Source organism: Mobula birostris, chromosome 7, assembly GCF_030028105.1.
Source record: "Mobula birostris isolate sMobBir1 chromosome 7, sMobBir1.hap1, whole genome shotgun sequence".
Lineage (NCBI taxonomy): Eukaryota > Metazoa > Chordata > Chondrichthyes > Myliobatiformes > Myliobatidae > Mobula > Mobula birostris.
Genome location: NC_092376.1, coordinates 174,744,524 through 174,764,620, shown reverse-complemented (window position 1 = coordinate 174,764,620; position 20,097 = coordinate 174,744,524). Strand labels below are relative to the sequence as shown.

General features: G+C 42.2%; 1 protein-coding gene across 1 annotated transcript in view; it reads left to right on the top strand.

Moving 5' to 3' along the window:
- The window catches only part of dele1 (DAP3 binding cell death enhancer 1), a 61,687-nt gene that overhangs the window by 14,288 nt on the left and 27,302 nt on the right, over positions 1-20,097 (top strand). The window contains exons 4-7 of the mRNA XM_072264119.1: positions 1,794-1,938; positions 4,471-4,626; positions 10,653-10,732; positions 11,910-12,006. Of these exons, the coding sequence (XP_072120220.1) occupies positions 1,794-1,938; positions 4,471-4,626; positions 10,653-10,732; positions 11,910-12,006 (478 nt within the window). The remainder of the gene's footprint in view (positions 1-1,793; positions 1,939-4,470; positions 4,627-10,652; positions 10,733-11,909; positions 12,007-20,097) is intronic.

Here is a 20,097-nt window from a genome sequence, read left to right as displayed (position 1 = left end):
TTGTTGAAGGTAGAACAGTAGATGTATATGTATTTCAGCAAGGCATTTGATAAAGTACCCCATGCCAGGCTTTTTGAGAAAGTAAGGAGGCATGGGATCCAAGGGGACCTTGTTTTGTGGATCCAGAATTGGCTTGCCCACAGAAGGCAAAGAGTGGTTTTAGATGGATCATATTCTGCATGGAGGTTGGTGACCAGTGATATGCCTCAGGGATCTGTTCTGGGACCCCTTCTCTTCGTGGTTTTTATAAATGACCTGGATGAGGAAGTGGAGGGATGGGTTAGTAAATTTGCTGATGACACAAAGGTTGGGAGTGTTGTGGATAGTGTGGAGGACTGTCAGAGGTTACAACGGGGTATTGATAGGATGCAAAACTGGGCTGAGAAGTGGCAGATGGAGTTCAACCCAGATAAGTGTGAGGTGGTTCATTTTGGTAGGTCAAATATGATGGCAGAATATAGTATTAATGGTAAGACTCTTGGCAGTGTGGAGCATCAGAAAGATCTTGGGGTCCGAGTCCACAGGACACTCAAAGTTGCTGCGCAGGTTGACTCTGTGGTTAAGAAGGCATATGGTGCATTGGCCTTCATCAACTATGGGATTGAGTTTAAGAGCCGAGAGGTAATGTTACAGCTATATAGGACCCTGGTCAGACCCCACTTGGAGTACTGTGCTCTGTTCTGGTCAACTCACTACAGGAAGGATGTGGAAACTATAGAAAGGGTGCATAGGAGATTTACAAGGATATTGCCTGGATTGGGGAGCATGCCTTATGAGAATAGGTTGAGTGAACTTGGCCGTTTCTCCTTGGAGCAACGGAGGATGAGAGGTGACCTGATAAAGGTGTATAAGAGGCATTGATCATGTGGATAGTCAGAGGCTTTTTCCCAGGCTGAAATGGCTAACACAAGAGGGCACAATTTTAAGGTACTTGGAGGTGTCGGGTAAGTTTTTTACGCAGAGAGTGGTGAGTGCGTGGAATGGGCTGCCAGCGATAGTGGTGGAGGCGGATACAATAGGGTCTTTTAAGAGGCTCCTGGACAGGTACATGGAGCTCAGAAAAATAGAGGGCTATGGGTAACCCTAGGTAATTTCTAAAGTAAGTACATGTTTGGCACAGCATTGTGGGCTGAAGGGCCTGTATTGTGCTGTAGTTTTTCTAAGTTTCCAAGTACAGGTTACTGGTGTCTTAAAATCAGTCACTAGGGCAGATGGGACTTGTCAGTTGTGGTTGGCAGCTCTAGGAAAAGGAAAACTGATTTCAAACCTCCACTGCCATGCAGTTATACTTACTCATGGAGAAGGCTTTGTGAGTAATCCCCGAGGGAAAAATCTGGAGTTGGAATACCTAAGGCGTTCCTACATTGAGCTCAACGCTGACCAGAAACTCCTGCAAAGCTTCTGGTACCAAACTATATCGGTCTCTGCCATTCCTTTGGATTCATCAGCTGCTGCATGGGCAACAGCTTATTCTGCATATCGTACTGCGCTGGCTTGCATATCACATAGACAGCTGGCACGCAACATCAGTGGTTGACCCTGACCAGTGGAGGGCTTCAAGAAATATTGAGAACCTGAGCTGATGAGTCCTTGAAAAGAGTCCATAGTTGAGAGTTGGGTTGAGTGAAGTTACCCCTCTGGTTCATGGACCTGATGGTTGAGGATTAGCAACTGTTCCTGAACCTGGTGGTGTGAGTACACAGTACACAGCTACAACATTTCCAGATGCATTCCATTCTGTTGCTGCTGCCCTTTGGAAACAGCCTCACTTACTCTCTTTCCTTCCATGCCAGGGTGCTGCTGCTGTCGTACTCCTGCAGTTCGTCAGACACCTGCACCGCCAGTTCTGTCACCACAGCGGGCCCCAGGACAGTGACACAGGCTTGCGTGTCCGTATTGCAGATTTTGTGGCTTCTGCACTGACACCAGACCGAATCAGTAAGTTTACTTTTCATTGAACGTGCATCAGTCCTGGCGGTGACATTGATAAACAGAGGATTGTGAGGTCTGCCAAGGGGATCATCAGGGCCTCTCTTCTACCCATCAGAGATATTTATCAGGAGTGCTGCATACGCAGGGCCTTTGCATTGTCATTGATCCCTCCCACCCGTCCAACACGCTCTTTGACCCCCGACCATCAGACAAGGGGTACTGTTAGGATGGGAAGCAGCTTTCTCTCCCAGGCCGTGAGGCTACCGCATTCCCTGCCACCACCCAGGTCTCATCGCGTATGAAGCGTCAGTAGCGTTACACTGCTCACTCTTTATAACTTGTGTCGTAAATGCACCTTATTATTTGTTAATTTATCTTACCTGATACTATTTTGTGTTATGTGTGTGAGTTGAATGTCCAGTGTTGAGTACCTTGGACTGGAGAGACATTGTCTCATTTGGCTTTATACTTGCGTATTGTTGACATTAAACTTGAACTTGACAAGACATATGCACAGCTTCCCAGATGAGGTACTGTTTGAGATATTTGAAAAGGTGTGGTGCACCATGCTAACGTAGCAGTTTGCGCAATGCTTTTACAGTTCTGGGCATCTGAGTGCAGAGTTGAATTTCCAGCATCCTCCATAGCAAAGTTTGTGTGTCCTTCCTGTGAAGCGCTTGGGTCCCCCAGTCTAAAGATATATGCGTTAGCAGGATAATTGGTCAATGGAAATTGTCCCGTGATTAGGCTAATGTTGAAGTGGTTTGCTCAGTGGGCTAGAAAGGCCTGTTCCACAGTGTATCTCTAAACAAGCATGGAACGGAACGGTACAGTACAGGCCCTTCGGTCCATGAAATGCTGAACTTTAGAACAATGTAACCTTCTCTCCTTCATAGACCTCCATGTTTCTATCATCTATGTGCCTATTAAAAAATTTCTTACAAGTCCATAATGTTACATGCCTCTATCACCACCCTGACAAGGTGTTCCATGCACTCACCACTCTGTGTTAAAACCTACCTCTGACATCCCCACGTGCTTTCCTCCAAACACCTTAAAATTATGCCCCTCATATTAGCCTATTCCGTCCTGGGAATAGTCTCTGGCTGTCCACTCCATCTACGCCTCTTAGTTGTGTGGTTAGCACAATGCTTTACAACACCAGCTGTAGATCGGGGTTTGATTGCCACTGCTGTCTTTAAGCAGACTGTACATTCTCCCTGAGTCTGGTTTCCTCCCACATTGCAAAGACGGACGTATTTGGTTAATGAGTTGTAGGAATGCTATATTAGTGCCAGAAGCATGGCAACACTTGTGGGCTGCCCCCAGCACAATCCTTGCTGATTTGATTTGACCCAAACGACACACTTCATTGTATATCTCAAAGTACATGTGACAAATAAAGCTAATCTTTAATCTTTTTGATATTTTCATCTTGTACACCTCTATCAAGTCACCTCTCATCCTCCTTTGCGCCAAAGAGAAAAGCCCCAGTTCACTCAATCTTTCCTCATAAAACACGCTCTCTAATCCAGGCAGCATTCCTGTAAATCTCCTCTGCACCCTCTCTAAAGCTTCCACATCCTTCCTAATGTTAAGGTGGAGGATGGCTACAGCAGTGAGGGATCACCAGTTGTCTTGCATTCCACCCCCAATCTGTCAAGGACTGTATGGTGGCTGCCCATGCATCAGCCTCCCCATGTTAAACAAAGTCATGCACTGGCATTCTCCATTAAGGGAACCCACCGGAATATCCTGGATTATTTAATTACAGATGCGCCCTTCTAGCCCACCGAGCCACACCTAGTGGCCCACTGATTTACCCCGAGCCTAATCACACAACAATTTACAATGACTAATTAACCTACTAACCAGTACATCTTTGGACTGCGGGAAGAAACCAGAGTACCCAGAGGAAACCCACACACAATTGGGAAGAATGTACAAACTTTCTTTCAGAGGATGCTGGAATTCAACTCTAAACTCTGACGCCCCAAGCTGTAACTCTTTGTCTTAAGCTTGTCACCCCTACTGGGTCATAGGCCACTGACAGCAGCTTACCTGGGCCAGCCTCTCAGGGTGTAGCTGATCGAAGATCCCTCCTCTCCCAGGGTTGAGGTCTTCAGTGTTTCTCTAACTCAGAGTTTTAATGGGATGGAGTTACTAGCCCCATGCCAACCCCCCTCCTCCCACGGCCTGGTTTGGACCATCTATGTTGAAGTTCCGAACTGCAATAGTATCGCTAATTAACTGATGTGATGATCAGTAAATGGCAAAGGATACCGAATTGTGAGTTTTGGAAGCCTCTCAGAATAAGTGGATCCTAGATTGATTTCTACAGCCAATAGATAACCCCTATCCGAGAACTGATGCTCGAGTTGAATGATTACACTCCTATTTGAATCATAATCAGATTTATTTTATAGGTGTGTACAGTGCTGTAACATAAAATTAATGAATCTTTTCCTTTTCTTCCTAATTTCTTCCTCCTTACCCATTCACTCCTCTCCTGCACACTTTTCTTGCTTTCTGTGATAGAGATCAGCCGGTGCATACTGCCTCCGTCTGTGGGGCGCAACACCATCAGTAGCTCTGTGCTTCCATGTTCTGCATGCATAGATTCATCCACTCCAGCAGATGGTGCTGCAGTCCTGTTTCAGACCAGCCAGGAAAACTTCAACACTATTGAACAAGGTACAATTCTTGGAAACGTACGAATTCTTTCTGACATGTGATTGTTGAAAGTAATTAATGGAACTCAGAGTCAGGTTTATGATCACAGACATATGTTGTGAAACTTGTTGCTCTGAGGCAGCAGTACAGTGCAGTACATAAAATGCACATATAGTGCGGATTCCAGTTAACCGGGCACATTGGGACCAGTACATTTTGGCCAATTTAAGCAGCTGCCCCAATTAGCCAAAGTTTCATGGAAATAGTTGAAAAAGTATTTTAAAAAAAGACAAACTATCGTTTGACTGAGTAACAAATTATATATTTAAATGAAATACTGAACAAATTAGAATACTGCTAATAGTTCTACAGTACTATAAAACTGTATTAGTTAATAATTATTAATGGAGGAATTCATCCACTGTACGCTACCGTGTCTTTTTGATTGACTAAATGAACAAAATCAGTGCTTTGACGCTAGTTAGAAACTGTTCAGCAACAGCCTCCTGTCCCAATTAAGTGGCATAATGTCCCAAATAAACAAAGGGAATCCTGGCTATTTTCTCAATTAGTTTTTTGTTCTTTAAGGGTTGTCCCAAATAAGTGGTTTCCCCAATTACGCAGTATCTACTCTTTTTTATTGTAACTTATAGCAATTTTTTTACATATTGCACTGTGGCTGCAAAACAACAGATTTCAGATAAATGTCATTGATATTAAACCTGGTTTTGAATTCCATTTCTTGCAGTATTTCATTATTTGTCACATGTAATTGGGCAGTACTGCTGTGTGTGAACATGCAAGGACAAAATATTGACAGGGAAAAGGAACCAATCAGAATCAAGTTTATTATCACTGTCTTAAGATGTTAAATATTTTGTTTTGTGGCAGCAGTACAGTGTAAAGGCATAAGCTTGCTATATAATTACAAAAGCATGAGGTAAAAATGAATACCAAGATAGTGTTCATGAGTTCATGGACTGTTCAAAAATAGGTTTAAAAAGAGACTGATTTTTAGAAGGGAAAAAAAAATTAAATATTAGTTTTATTTGTCACATGTACATTGAAACACACTAGTCTGGGAAACAAAAGGTATAATACAATTTTCTAATTTATTTTTGGATAATTGTTTTATGTCTTTTGAACAATTATCTAATAAGTATAATTTACCCAGATCCCACTTTTTCAGATATTTACAGATCAGAAACTTTTTAAATACTGTTCTTACTACCTTTCCAATTTCATATTCTACTGATATAATGGAAAAAATTTTAGATTTAAATCCCTTTCAGGAAGGTTCAATAGCAATTATTTATAATATAGTGAAAATAAATCCAGATGTTTCGAATACAATTAAGAACGATTGGGAAAGGGAACTTAAGCTCACTTTACCTACTGAGAAATGGCAAAAAATTTTCCAACTAGTTAATTCTTCCTCTATATATGCTAAACATGCGTTGATACAGTTTAAAGTTGTACACAGGGCTCATATGTCTAAGGATAAACTAGCTCGTTATTACTCTCATATAAACCCTGTATGTGACAGATGTCATTCTGAGAAAGCCTCATTAACTCATATGTTTTGGTCATGCCCTTTGTTGAAGAAATATTGGGATGACATCGTTGATATTATTTCAACTGTTTTGAATATCGATCTACAACCTCATCCACCAAGATGCAACACAGTGCGTCATAGGAAGTCATTCCTGCCTGTGGCCATCAAACTTTACAAGTCCTCCCTTGGAGGGTCAGACACCCTGAGTCAATAGGCTGGTCCTGGACTTATTTCCTGGCATAATTTACATATTACTATTTAATTACTTATGGTGCAACTGTAATGAAAATCAATTTCCCTCGGGATCAATAAAGTATGACTACTACTACTACTACTGCCATCTTTGGTTTACCAATGATAGAACAACGTCATCTGACCCCCTTAGCTTGTCGGATGATTGCTTTTGTTACTCTAATGGCTAGAAGATCTATACTATTGAATTGGAAAGAGATTAATCCTCCTACATTTCATTGGTTTTCTCAAACTATGTCTTGTTTAAATTTAGAAAAAAATAGAAGTGCCATTTATGACCCATCTATTAAATTTGATGAGATTTGGAGACCATTTATTCGATATTTTCACATGATGTAATTTGACCCTTTCCAATTCTATTTTGTTGCTTCAATATATGGGGAGAGGAGCAGAAGTAGCAACACTATTGGTTTTATCTGAGATACCATAACAGCCCTTTCTTTTTTTCTCTCTTTAGTTTTCTTCTAGTTTGGTTAGATTAGTTTTTTTTCCTAATGGGATATTTTCTTTTTATGTTTTTTCTAGAATATGTTTGTATTTTCATGTATATTTTTTCTATATTTTATTGATATTTTTGCGAGATTTTGGGAGGCTTATTAAGTATGTGCCATTTGACTTTATACTTGTACAAACTAATTATCAATATAATCCCAATTGCTCTGTACTTATTTTTTGTAATGTTTATGATGTTGAAATTAATAAAAAGATTGAAAAAGAAGAAAAAGAAACACACAGGGAAATGCATCATTTACGTCAAAGACCAATACAGTCCGAGACTATTCTGGGGCAGGCCGCAAGAGTCACCGTGCATCCAGTTCCAGCGTAGCATGCCCTAACCCTAACCTGTACAACTTTCGGAATGTGAGAGGAAACGAGAGCACCCGGAGGAAATTCATGTGGTCACAGGAAGAACATATAAAATCCTTGCAGACAGTAGGAGAATCGAACCCTGACTGCTGATCCCTGGCTCTGTCTTATACAGATAGAAGCTGTCCTTGTGTGCAGTGGTCCGTCTTCTGCTTGATGGGGGAGGGGGGAGACGAGAATGGTCAGTATTGAATGGGTCCCTGGTTGCAGAGGCAGTGAGAAGTTTAGACCGAGTCCATAGAAGGGAGGCTGGTTTCCATGATGTACTGAGGTATATCCACATCTCTGCAGTTTTTTGCAGTCGCGTTCAGAGCAGTTGCCATACCAAGCCATGATGCATCCAGATAGGATGCTTTCTACTGCGTGTTGCTGAAAATTGGTGAGGGAATTAAAAGCTCTTGTTATGGAAGATTGGCCTTGCTGATAACTGGTCTCTGACAACTTGCACTGTCCCCGCAATCACACTTTATTTACTTGTGCACAAGGAGACCAACATGGCCCCTCTCACCAAACTGTTTATCTATTCAGAGACTTTCGGGCCAGACGAGCTGCACCACCCAGCAACCCACCTATTCAACACTAGCCTAATCACAGACAATTTACAATGACCAATTAACTGCTGACCGGTACGCCTTTGGAATGTGGGAGGAAACTGGTGCACCTGGACGAATCCCACGTGCATATGGGAAGGAACATACGTACTTGCTTACAGAAGACGTCGGAATTAAACCCCAAACTCTGATGCCCCAAACAGTAAGAGCGTCACACTGCTGTGCTACTGTGGCAGCCCCTTTTGAAGTTTAAACCAAGAAATGACCATTTTTATATAGAATTTACTAGTTGGATACAGATATTCACTAAATAGTGATCTTGTGTTTGTTCAAATTCCTAGAGACAAACTGTCAACCAACACCTCTCTTTACTTCCTTGATCTCTGTCTCCACTTCTGGAGACAAATTGCTGATGGACATCTTGACAATAACGCCTCCATTCAGGGCTCCAGACAGTCCTTCCAGTGAATCTACTGTGGTCTGTTGTGTCTCATGCTCCCAATGCAGCCTCCTCAACATTGGTGTAACTTGTAAATTGTCGGTCTACTTCGTTGAGCACCTCTACTCCAGCTCCCAAAAGCAGGACTTCGCAGTGGCCAACCATTTTAATTTCAGTTCCCGTTCCAAAATGTCAGACCATGGCCTCCTCTAGTCCATGATGAGGCCACCCTCAGGGTGCAGGAGCAGTACCTTGTATTCCATCTGGGTAACTTCCAACCTGGCATCAATATTGATTTCTTCCAGTAAAAAATAATTCTTTCCCCCTCACCTCATCTATTCCCCACTATGGCCTCTTACCTCTTCTCACTTGCCTATCAACTTCCCCTGGGTCCCCTCCTCCTTCCCTTTTTCCCATGGTCAACTCTCCTCTCCTATCAGATTCCTCCTTCTCCAGCCCTTTACCTTTCCCACCCACCTGGCTTCACCTATCACCTTCTAGCTATCCTCCTTCCCCTCCCTCTTCCTTTTTACTCTGGTGTCAACCCCCTACTTTTCCAGTCCTGAGAAAGGGTCTTGACCGGAAACGTTGACTGTTTATTCGTTTCCATGAGCGTAGCCTGACCTGCTGAGTTCCTTCAGCATTTTGTGTGTGTTGCTTCAAATTCCTTAATTGCCTAATCAATCACCAATCATGTTATGATAATACAGGTACTAATACCCAATGGAATTTCCTCATTAGTCAATAATACTTCAGAATTAGTAACTGACCAATAGTAAGTGTCATCTTCATTTGTCTCCATACACCAAATGGCTCCAGTCCCCTGCTGTGCAAAGGGAAACTATGCTCTTCTTGCCTTGAGTTTACTGCACATGGTCAGTAAGCTATCCTTGCCTGGACATTACCTTAACCCTCACCTTGTCACGGCTTGATTGTGAACTTCAGGAGGGGGAAGTTGGGGGAATACACACCAGTCCTCATCGAAGGGTCTGCATCGGAAAGGGTGAGCACGTTCGAGTTCCTGGTTGTCGGCATCTCTGATTATCTATCCTGGGCCCAACATATTGATACAATTACAAAGAAGGCACGATAGAGGGAGGAGAGGAGAGAGAGCAGTGCGCCGCACGTGCGCAGCCCTCCGGTGAAAAATGATATCGTGTCCGTTAAATAGGGGCCGTGGACAATTCTGATTTGATGGAGATGGACGTGAAAGCACAGAGGAACATCTGGAAAAATTTCTGAAATGCTCGTTCGCTGCTGTCATTACTGTGTGGTCGGGAATCTTTTGGAGGGAAGGCCTCAAAATCCCCGGCTTTGCCTGCTGTTGGCGACCGAAATGGAGGTCAAGTCGTTCGGATAGAGATGGCGCTCAGTACTCGGTGTTGGAGAGCTGATCAGAACTCGAAGTTTTCAGATGACTCAGAGTCGGACCGTGGTCGGGTATGGCAGGGAGAGTTTTTCTTCCTTCTCCTGTCTACGTGAGATGTGGGACATTTCAGAGACTTTGAACTTTTACTGTGCTCATGGACTTCTTCATCAAGTTATGGTATTGTTGCACTGTTGTAACTATATGTTATAATTATGTCAGTTTTTTTCAGTCTTGGTCTGTCCTGTGTTTTGTGATATCACACGGAGGAAATATTGTATCATTTCTTAATGCATGCATTACTAAATGACAATAAAAGAGGACTACGTGTCTTCATAATCTAATATTTCATTAGGAGTTTGAGGAGAATTAGTATGTTCCCAAAGACGCTCACAAATTTCTACAGGTGTACCATGGAGAACATTCTGACTGCTGCATCACCATCTGGTATGGAGGGGCCACTGCCAGGATCGGGAAAAAGCTGCAGAAAGTTGTAAACTCAGCTGACTCCATCATTGACACTAGCTTCCCCAGTATCGAGGACATCTTCAAAAAGCGATGCCTCAAAAAGGTGGTATCAATCATAAAGGACCCCCATCACCCAGAACATGCCCTCTTCTTCTTGCTACCATCAGGAGGAAGTACAGAGAATGAGACACAGACTGAATGTTTTATGAGCAACTTCTTCCCCTTTGTCATCAAATTTCTGAATGGACAGTGAACCCATGAACACTACCTCACTGTTTTTCCTCTCCTTTTGCACTATTTATTTAATTTATTTTTAATAGCCATACAGTATACTTGTATTTTTAATTATGTATTGCAAAACAACTATTTCACAACATGTGTTGGTGATGATAAACCTGATTATGATTGTGGTTCTTGTAAAAGATTACAGGACATTCTGCCTATTGAATCTATGTTGGGATAATACGCCTCAGTTTTTGGAATGTGGTTTTCATGCAGCTTTTATCGATCTTTGTGGTGAGGGATTCTGAAATTTCCTATATGTTTCAGATGATCCACTGTTTAAGGAGATTACAGAACACTCAGAGTACAGTGCAACGGAGGGGAGTAGCCAGCAGCCACATCTCCAGGTAACCACGCTGTACAAAGTGCTGGGGTGGGAGAGGTGAGGGATCCAGCAGTAATCCCCTTTTAATGAATCAGTGGTCACCTATAGTTCTACAAAGTCAGAATAGAACCACGGCTGTGTAGAACACTGCAGCACAATACAGGTCCTTCAGCCCGCGATGGTGGGGGAGTGTCAGAAGTATTTTTTTTACACAGAACGGTGCATGCATGGAACGCTCTATTATAAGTGGTGGTAGAGACAGATACAGGGACATTGAAGAAGCGCTTAGATAGGTACATGGATGATAGGAAAATGGAGAGATATGTGGGAGGGAAAGGTTTGATTGATCTTCGTTTTTTATGTACTGTGTCCTGTATCATAGGTGATCCTGGTCTTTCCGTGATCATGATTGTTCTTGGCAAATTCTTCTGCAGAAATGCTTTGCCTTTGTCTTCTTCTGGGCAGTGTCTTTACAAGATGGCTGACCGCAGCCATTATCAATAATCCTCAGACACTGCCTGCCTGGCATCAGTGGTCACATAACCAGGACTTGTGATATGCGCCATCTTCTCATACGGCCATCCTCCACCAGCTCCCATGGCTTCACATGACACTAATTGGGGGGCTAGGCCGGTGCTACACCTCGCCCAAGGGTAACCTGCAGGCTAGCAGAGGGGAGGAGCGCCATACACCTCTTTTGCTAGAGACATCTCTCCACCCTGCCACCCCAGATTGATCTTGGCATGGGTTAAAAGGTCAGCATAATGCCATGGGCTACAGGCATTGCTCTCCTGAGTAGTAGTACAGTCCAGTAAAATGCAAATATCTTTTGTAAAGGGGGGATGTCAGAGATAGTTTTTTTACACAGAGAGTAGTGTGGAATGCCATGCCAGTAGAGGCAGATACATTATAGACGTTAAGAGACTCTTAGACAGGCACATGGATAAAAGAAAATTGGAGGGTTAAAAGATCAGCACAACATCGTGGGCTGAAGGGCCTGGACTGCGCTGAAATTTTTTGTGTTCTAAAACACCAAATTTCAAGACACCTCAGTGATACTAAAACCTGATTCAAACTGTTTCAAGCCAATTTCACTCCTTTCGGGTGTTTCCGCCCTGGCTAGTAACTTAGTTTAGACCACATGGAGCCGTCCAAGTGAAATCACTTGTTTCCTGCTGTTTGCCTGTCTGTTGATACAGAGGGAGGAACCTGGCTCAGAAGAAGCATTAAACCAAGCCGCTTCCTACTTGCAGGGTACAGCTGAATCCAGCACTTCTCACATTTTAAACATTATGGGTAAGTAAACAGAAACTCATGATTTGGAGACACAAGGAACTGTGGGTGTGGGAATCTGGAACAACAAATAAATTGCTGGAGGAATCACCTCCCAGTTTCCACCATGGTGAGACCACCCTCAGACTAGAGGAGCAACACCTTCTATTCTGAACTTCCAGTAATTTTTCCCTTTCTTCCTCCTCCAATTCTCCACTCTGGCCTCTTGCCTCTCCTCCTTGCCTGCCTACCACCTCTCCCTGGTTCCCTTCCTCCTTCCCTTTCTCCCATGGTCCACTCTTCTCAACTACCAGATTCCTTCTTCTCCAGCCCTTTTTCCACTTATATCTCAGCTTCTTACTTCACCCCCTTCCCCCACCCACCTGGTTTCACTTATCAGCTTCTAGCTTGTCCCCTTCCCCACTCCTCCCACCCTTTTATTCTGGCGTCTTCCCCCTTCCTTTCCAGTCCCAAAGAAGGGTCTCGGCCCAAAATGTCTACTGTTAATTCATTTCCACAGATGCTGCCTGACCTGCTGAGTTCCTCCAGTATTTTGTATGTGTTACGCTGGTGGAATTTAGCGGGTTAGGCAGTATCTGTGATGTGAAATGGGCGGTTGGCGTTTCTGGTGGAGACCCTTCATTGAGTCCAGAAACACAGATGTTGCCTGACCCACTGAGTTCTTCCTGTATCTTTGCTGTTCTACAATGTCGAATTTGATAGTCATAGTGCACTATAACACAGAAACAGGTCCTTCAGCCCATCTAGTCTGTGTTGAACCATTAATCTGCCCAGTCCCATCGACTTGCACTTATATCTATCCAAATTTCTCTTAAATGTTGAAATCGAACCCACATAAGACCATAAGATATAGGAGCAGAAGTAGGCCATTCAGCCCATCGAGTCTGCTCTGCCATTCAATCCAATCATCCCCACTCGCTGCCTTCTCCCCATACCCTTTGATGCCCTGGCTAATCAAGAACCTATCTATCTCTGCCTTAAATGTACCCAATGACTTGGCCTTTGTAGATGCTCACGGCAGCAAGTTCTACAGATTTACCACCCTCTGACTAAAATAAAGTAATTTCACCGCATCTCTGTTCTAAATGGATGTCCTTCAATCCTGAAGTTGTGCCCTCTTGTCCTAGACTCCCCAACCATGGGAAATAACTTTGCCATATCTAATCTGTTCAGGCCTTTTAACATTTGGAATGTTTCTATGAGATCCTCCCTCGTTCTCCTAAATTCCAAGGAATACAGCCCAAGAGCTGCCACCACTTCTGCTTTTTCCACACTCTCACCATCCTCTGAGTGGAGTTCCCCCTTAAATATTTTACCTTTCATCCTTCCTTTCTTTTCAAATCTTTTTATTATTATTATCCAAAATTAACACCAGTACATCGAAGTAAGCAACACTTACAATGTCTCAAGAAAAAAAACATTAAAGATTGAAAACATTTTGGTGATAATAAAAAAAACCCTACTAAGCAAGAAAAAGTGGGAGGGGAAAACCCCATTAGGCATTCTACCCCGGAGCCATGTGTCATACAAAAAGCTTCTAAAGATAAACATCTAACTGCCAGCAAGAAAAAAAATGTACCAAAAATTAACAATTAGATCGTGGAGGAAACCTATCAATTAACTCAAATGATAATAACGAGCAAATGAACCCCATCTTTTCTCAAAATCAAATATAGGTTCAAAGGTTCGACTTCTAATTTTCTCCAAACTAAGACATAGCATCACTTGTGACAAGGTGGGAGCTGATGTATCCTTCCACTTCAACAAAATGGCCCTCCTAGCTATCAATGTAACAAATGCAGTAACATGTTGGTCAGACACAGCGATACCACGGACATTTTGAGGAATTATTCCAAAAAGCACAGTTAATTTATTAGGTTGTAAATTAATTTTAAGTGCTTTAGAAATTGTCGAAAAAACTGACTCCCAGAACTGTTCCAGTATAGAACAAGACCAAAACACGTGTGTCAGTGTAGCTGTCTCAGTTTTACATCTATCACAATAACTAACAACATTAAGAAATATTTTAGACAGTCTCTCCTTCGTCAAATGGTAATGATGTACAATTTTAAATTGAATCAGTGAATGACTAGCACAGGTTGAAGAAGAGTTAATCAGCTTCAGGATCCGCATCCGATCCTCTGTCATAAAAGTCAAAAAGGAGTTAATAAGTGACGTGGAGCGATTTGGAAGTCGCTGATTGGTTGAGCTCTTGTCAATCAAAGGATTTAAACAACAGTTAAAATCCCCGCCCATTATCAACATATATTCATTTAAATCAGGCAGTAAAGCAAATACCTTTTTAAAAAAAAAGGATCATCTAAGTTAGGACCGTACAGATTGACCAAAACAACTTTTTTGATCACTCCTTTAACAATTAAAAATCTACCATTAGAATCTGACTCAGTATCCTCTTGAGTAAATATACTGGATTTAATAAAGATGGACACGCCTTTGGTTTTACTCTGAAAAGTGGAGTGAAACTGCAAACCCCTCCACCATCCAAAAAATCTATTTTGATCTCCTGCCCTGAAATGTGTCTCTTGAGCAAAAATTACATCAGGTTGGAATCGGTTAATAATTTTTAAAGTCTTTTTTCGTTTGATAGGATGATTCCAACCATGTACATTCTAACTTAGTACAGTAATCTGTTTAAATTCCATACTATAATTTTATTCTACTTTACACATGTGCAGAGCACATACCAATACGGGATGATCAAAAATGGCGGCGATGAAGAATACAACCACGTAGAAAACGCATGCTCTGGAACCACCCCGTGGGAAAAAAACTCCTAACTAACCCCACCCTCCTCCCCCCAAAGCCCAGAAAAAGGCAAACAACCTATGATAGTACAGGTTTCCCCCGCCATCCGAAGGTAGAGCATTCCTATGAAACGGTCCGTAAGCCGGAATGTCGTAAAGTGAAGAAGCAATTACCATTTACTTATATGGGAAAAATTTGTGAGCGTTCGCAGATCCAAAAAATAACTTATCAAATCATGCCAAATAACATATAAAACTTAAAATAACAGTAACATATAGTAAAAGCAGGAATGATATGATAAATACACAGCCTATATAAAGTAGAAATACTTTTCTACAATCATTGCCGCACTGTCCACCGTAGCGAAAATCTCACGCAAGTGCTCGCAGCAGAAACATGGCATGAGCACTCTTGGCAGAAACACTCTCTCCAGTAACCTTTAAGCTATGAAACTGCCAAATCATATCAAATAACACGTAAAAATACATAGTCTATATAAAGTAGAAATAATGTATGTACAGTGTAGTATCACTTACTGGAATCGGGAAGACAGCGCTGAGCACACTGATGATGGTGTGTTAGGCTGAGTCGTCGGAGGTTGGGGTGGTGCAGTGGTTGCCAACCTCCAGGCCACCGACCAATACCGATCCGCGAAGAGTGCAGTGGTGCAGCGGTAGACGGGAAGACGGGACGCACCCAGCACATCTTTAAGAAAAAAAGCCGAAATAAACAAGCTAATTAATTAGGTGCCGCCCAGCACGTAAATGTCGGCCCAGATCAGAGGCGATTAATTAGCTTGTTTATTTCGGCTTTTTTTCTTAAAGATGTGCTGGGTGCGTCCTGTCTACCGCTGCACCACTGCATGCTTCGCGGCAATGTATCGATACGTGGCCTGGAGGTTGGGACCACTGGGGTGGTGGGACACTGAGGTGTCATCTCATCGTCGTCTGTTTCCATCAGGGCAGGCAGGTCATCTTCTGCCTGCTTCGATGTCGAAGGTCGAGGTTTGTTGTCTGCTGTGGCTGATGTGGAAGGCTTGATAAACGACAGTATGCTTGACTGCTTAGCCTCACGCATTTTTCTATCATAAAGTTCTTTGTAAGCACTCAAACCATCCTGCAAGTATGCCCTAAACCTATGTACCCTTTCAAAATTAAAGTCATACTTTTCTGCAATCATTGCAGCGAAAATCTCACGCAGTTGCTTCACGTTCAGTTCTGGACAACTTCACTTTCGGTCCGTTCGCTACTGCATTTGGTTTCGATTGTTATCCTTTCCTTTTCCAATTGCATCAGCTCTTCATCTATCAGTTCTTGGTCATGGGATGCTAAAACCTCTTCAACATCATCTTCATCAACTTCCACAAGCCAAACTCACTTTGTCCTTACTTCGTTCACCACGATCGAAATGCTTAATTATGTCTAGTTTTACGCTAAGTGTAACACCCTCACGAGCTCTTTTAGGCTTTTCCGATACCTTAGAACTCATCTTGCAAACGGATGCTCGAAATAAATCGACATAAAGCACAGGTGCTCACAGGCATGTGTTTAAGCAATGCCGGCTAGAATGCAGTTCCAGGGGAGGAGCTTGGCTGCTCGGGGCGCGCCCTGCCTTTTTTCGTAACAGTGAAAGCACCTTCTAATGTAGGTCTTTCGTAACAGTGAGGTGTCGTGAAGCGAACGTTCGAAAAGTGGGGGGCATCTGTATATGAAGCCAGGGACTGCTCTGCCTGTACAGAAAAAAATTTTTTTAAAGGGTTTTCTCTCCCTCCCCCAGTTAAAAAAAAACCGACTGACCTTGTAAGAAAAACAATAAAGTTTCAACAAAGGAAAGTATTTACATTCCAGCATCTATTAAACAAGAAAGAACCAAAATAATGTTATCTCTTAAAAAGAAAAACCAGTGCCATTTTTAATTTAACATTAAATCCCTAAAAAAGACTTTAAATTCAGTTATAAGACATTAAAATAAAGCAGAAAAAGAGTTAACATATTTAACCCAACTAAATTTTCAGAAATATCAATTAATAATATCATAAGTAATTGAACCCTCCCCTAAATATATATATATATATAAAGAAGCTCCATTAGTAGGAAAAACTACCAATTAGTTAATTAAGAAAGAAACAAAAAAAAATCAAACCAGATATGAGGTTAAAGAAACAAGTCCCTTTATCTTCTTTCCTCAGTCGAATGTCCAAGTAACCATTTAAACAGTCATACTTAAACCATAGATCTTCTTTCCAAAGAAAAACCAATAATATGCAATAATGAACAAATCTCCTTATTTTCTTGTATTAGTCTGTCAGTGGAATATCCATGTAACTTCCATAAATCTTCTTTCCGAAATGCCAATAATATACAGATAACCAAACAGCTTTCAGATAGTTCATTCAGTAGCGGTGTCAGTAGCGATGGCAGGTATAGTTTGAACAAACTCCAGTGAGGCTTTTGGATCAAAAAATGTACGAGGAGGAGAGTTAGGAGGAAAACCTTTAATTCTTGTCGGGTAACGCAAAGAAGGAAACCAATTTCTTACCATATGCCTGTTTCATTATCAGAGCAAGTCTTCATCTTTGTTCCATTGCTTCCTTCGGATAATCCTCATAAAAATGGAGCTCAGGTTCCTTAAATCTAAAAACTCTGTTTTCTTACCTGTTGCATTATTTAATCTTTAATTTTAAAGTGATGAAAACAAACCAAAACAGATCTTGGTTTATTTGGATCTTTAAATTTCGAAGTAAAAGCTCTGTGTGCTCTTTGTATAGTAGGCAGCTGTGATAGTATAGTAGGAAATAAAGTATGAAAAAGCATACCAAAGTAAACAGTTAAATCTCCATCTTCAGCTCCTTCTTGCAGCCCAACAATTCGTATATTTCTTCGGCGAGACCTAGTTTCCAGGTCTATAATCTTATTTTGATATCTTTCCAAACGAGTTGTAGCTTCAAACAACTTTTGCTTAGTTATCTTCAATTCCTCTTCGTGTGTAATAACTTGAGTTTCCAAGTCTTTAAGTTTTCCCAGAAATGACTTCATTTCATTACTATTCTTTTCCAGTTGGTCTTTAATTGACCCATTCTGATCTTTAATTGAATTCAGTGTCTGAACGATATCTTCAGCCCATGGTGACATTTCATCAGATCCTTACTTTTGTATCTTTCCTTTTCCATTACCTTTATCACTAGGTTCAGACAAGTTCTTCCCACTCCTCGTAGACATAGACATATTGTTCCCCCTCAAGAATCAGCAAATAAAAATTTTAAATTCGAAATTTAAACTAGGGGGAGAGAAACATAACTAAGAGCAGCACAAAATTGCTGCTACTCCATTTGCAGATAGGCGCGGTCTCCCTTTCATCCTTGATCCATGACCTCTGGTTCTAGTCTCACCTAACCTCAGTGGAGTCTTCTTGCACTTACCCTATCTATACCGCTCATAATTGTTAGTTGGCTGGTTGGGCAAAAGGCCTGTTTCCCTGCTGTGGGAGTATGGCCATTTATCACAGTGCATTCCATGATGGCATGGCCGTTGGGTACTCATTATTTGGATTCTTTGGAACATGAAAACATCCCCAATGATCTTAGTCAGCATGGACTAGAGTCTTAGAACATTACAGCACAGAAAAATGTAGCTCATCCAGGAGATAGAGAACTCTGATCTCAAACCCCTGCTGCCTTGTGGCTATACCCACTCATCGAGAAGGCTTCGGAAGTAAACCCCGAGGAAAAATTTGGATCTGGAGTCCCTAAGGCAGTCCTACGTTGAGTTCAACGCTGTCTGACAGCTCCTGTGATGCCACTGGTGCCAAACTGTATCGGCCTCTACCGTTCCTTTGGATTCAAATCAGCTGCATGGAAAGGGGATGATGCCCGTGTTGGGCAATAATGACAACACAACATTCATGGTTGACCCTGACCAATGAAGGGCCTCGTTAGAGATCAGGACAGTGAGTGATAGGAGGCAGAGGAGGGGAGGCCCAATGCCTAATGAAAGGTCTTGGCCTGAAATGCCAACTGTTTATTCCTCTCCATAAATGCTGCCTTACCTGCTGAGTTCATCCAGCATTTTGTGTGTGTTAGTTTCGGTCAAATCTAAATCCTGATGCTCACAACCAGCTCCAGGCACCAAGGGATTCTCTAACCACTTCAGACAGGTGAGTTTATAAAATAGCCCAGATTCTCCATCCCTTAGAAAAACAGAGACGGCCACTGAGGGGAATCAGAAGGCCAGCAGCCCAGTTAACTTCATCCCATCTAGTCTGCTCCACCATTCTATCATGGCTGATTTATTATCCCCATTAACCCCTCCTCCTGTCTTCTCCCCATAACCTCTGACTCCGACTAATCAAGAACCTATCAGCCTGTGCTTTAAATATACCCAGTGACTTAGCCAACCTAACAAGAAGAACCGGGTTGTCAAAGCAATAATCTACATTGAGAAATTTAAAATATAAATTCCAAATTAAAATGGAGCTTATGCTTTAGTAGAATGAGTGACTACTGAAATGCACCGTAGGAAGTATCACAAACAAAAGAAAATCTGCAGATGCTGGAAATCCGAGCAACACACACAAAATGCTGGAGGAACTCAGCAGGCCAGGCAATATCTATGGAAAAAAGTGCAGTCGACATTTCGGACTGAAGTGTAGAAAGTATCACCACAGGATGCTTGACAGTTTGGAATGGCAACCGCTCTGACCACAAGAAAATGCGGAGAGTTGTGGACACAGCTCAGCACATCACAGAAATCAAACTACTCCACTTTCCACATTTCCCACTGCCTCAGTAGAGCAGTCATCATGTTCAAAGACCCCCCCCCCCGCATTCTCTCTTCTTCCCTCTCCCATTGGGCAGAAGATACAAAAACCTGAAAGCACATCCCACCATGCTCAAGGACAGCTTCTTACCCCGCTGTTATCAGACTAGAATGTGAGGTTATCTCTTGACCTAACAATATTACAGGACCTTATGATCTTGCATCTTGTCTGCCTGCACTTCACTTTCTCTGTAACTGTAGCACTTAATTCTGCATTCGGTTATTGTTTTACCTTGTTCTAGCTCAATGTACTGTGTAATGATTTAATCTTATGAACAGTATGCAACATGAGCTTTTCAATATACCTCGCTACATAAGACGTAGAAGCAGAATTAGGCCATTCGGCCTATTGAGTTTTCCCTGCCATTCCACATGGCTGATTTATTATCGCTCTCAGCACCTTTCTCCTTGTAAGTGTTGACACCCCGGCTAATCAAGAGCCTATCTGCCTCTACTTTAAAAATACCCAATGACTTGGCCTCCACAGCGTCTGTGGCAATGAATTCCACAGATT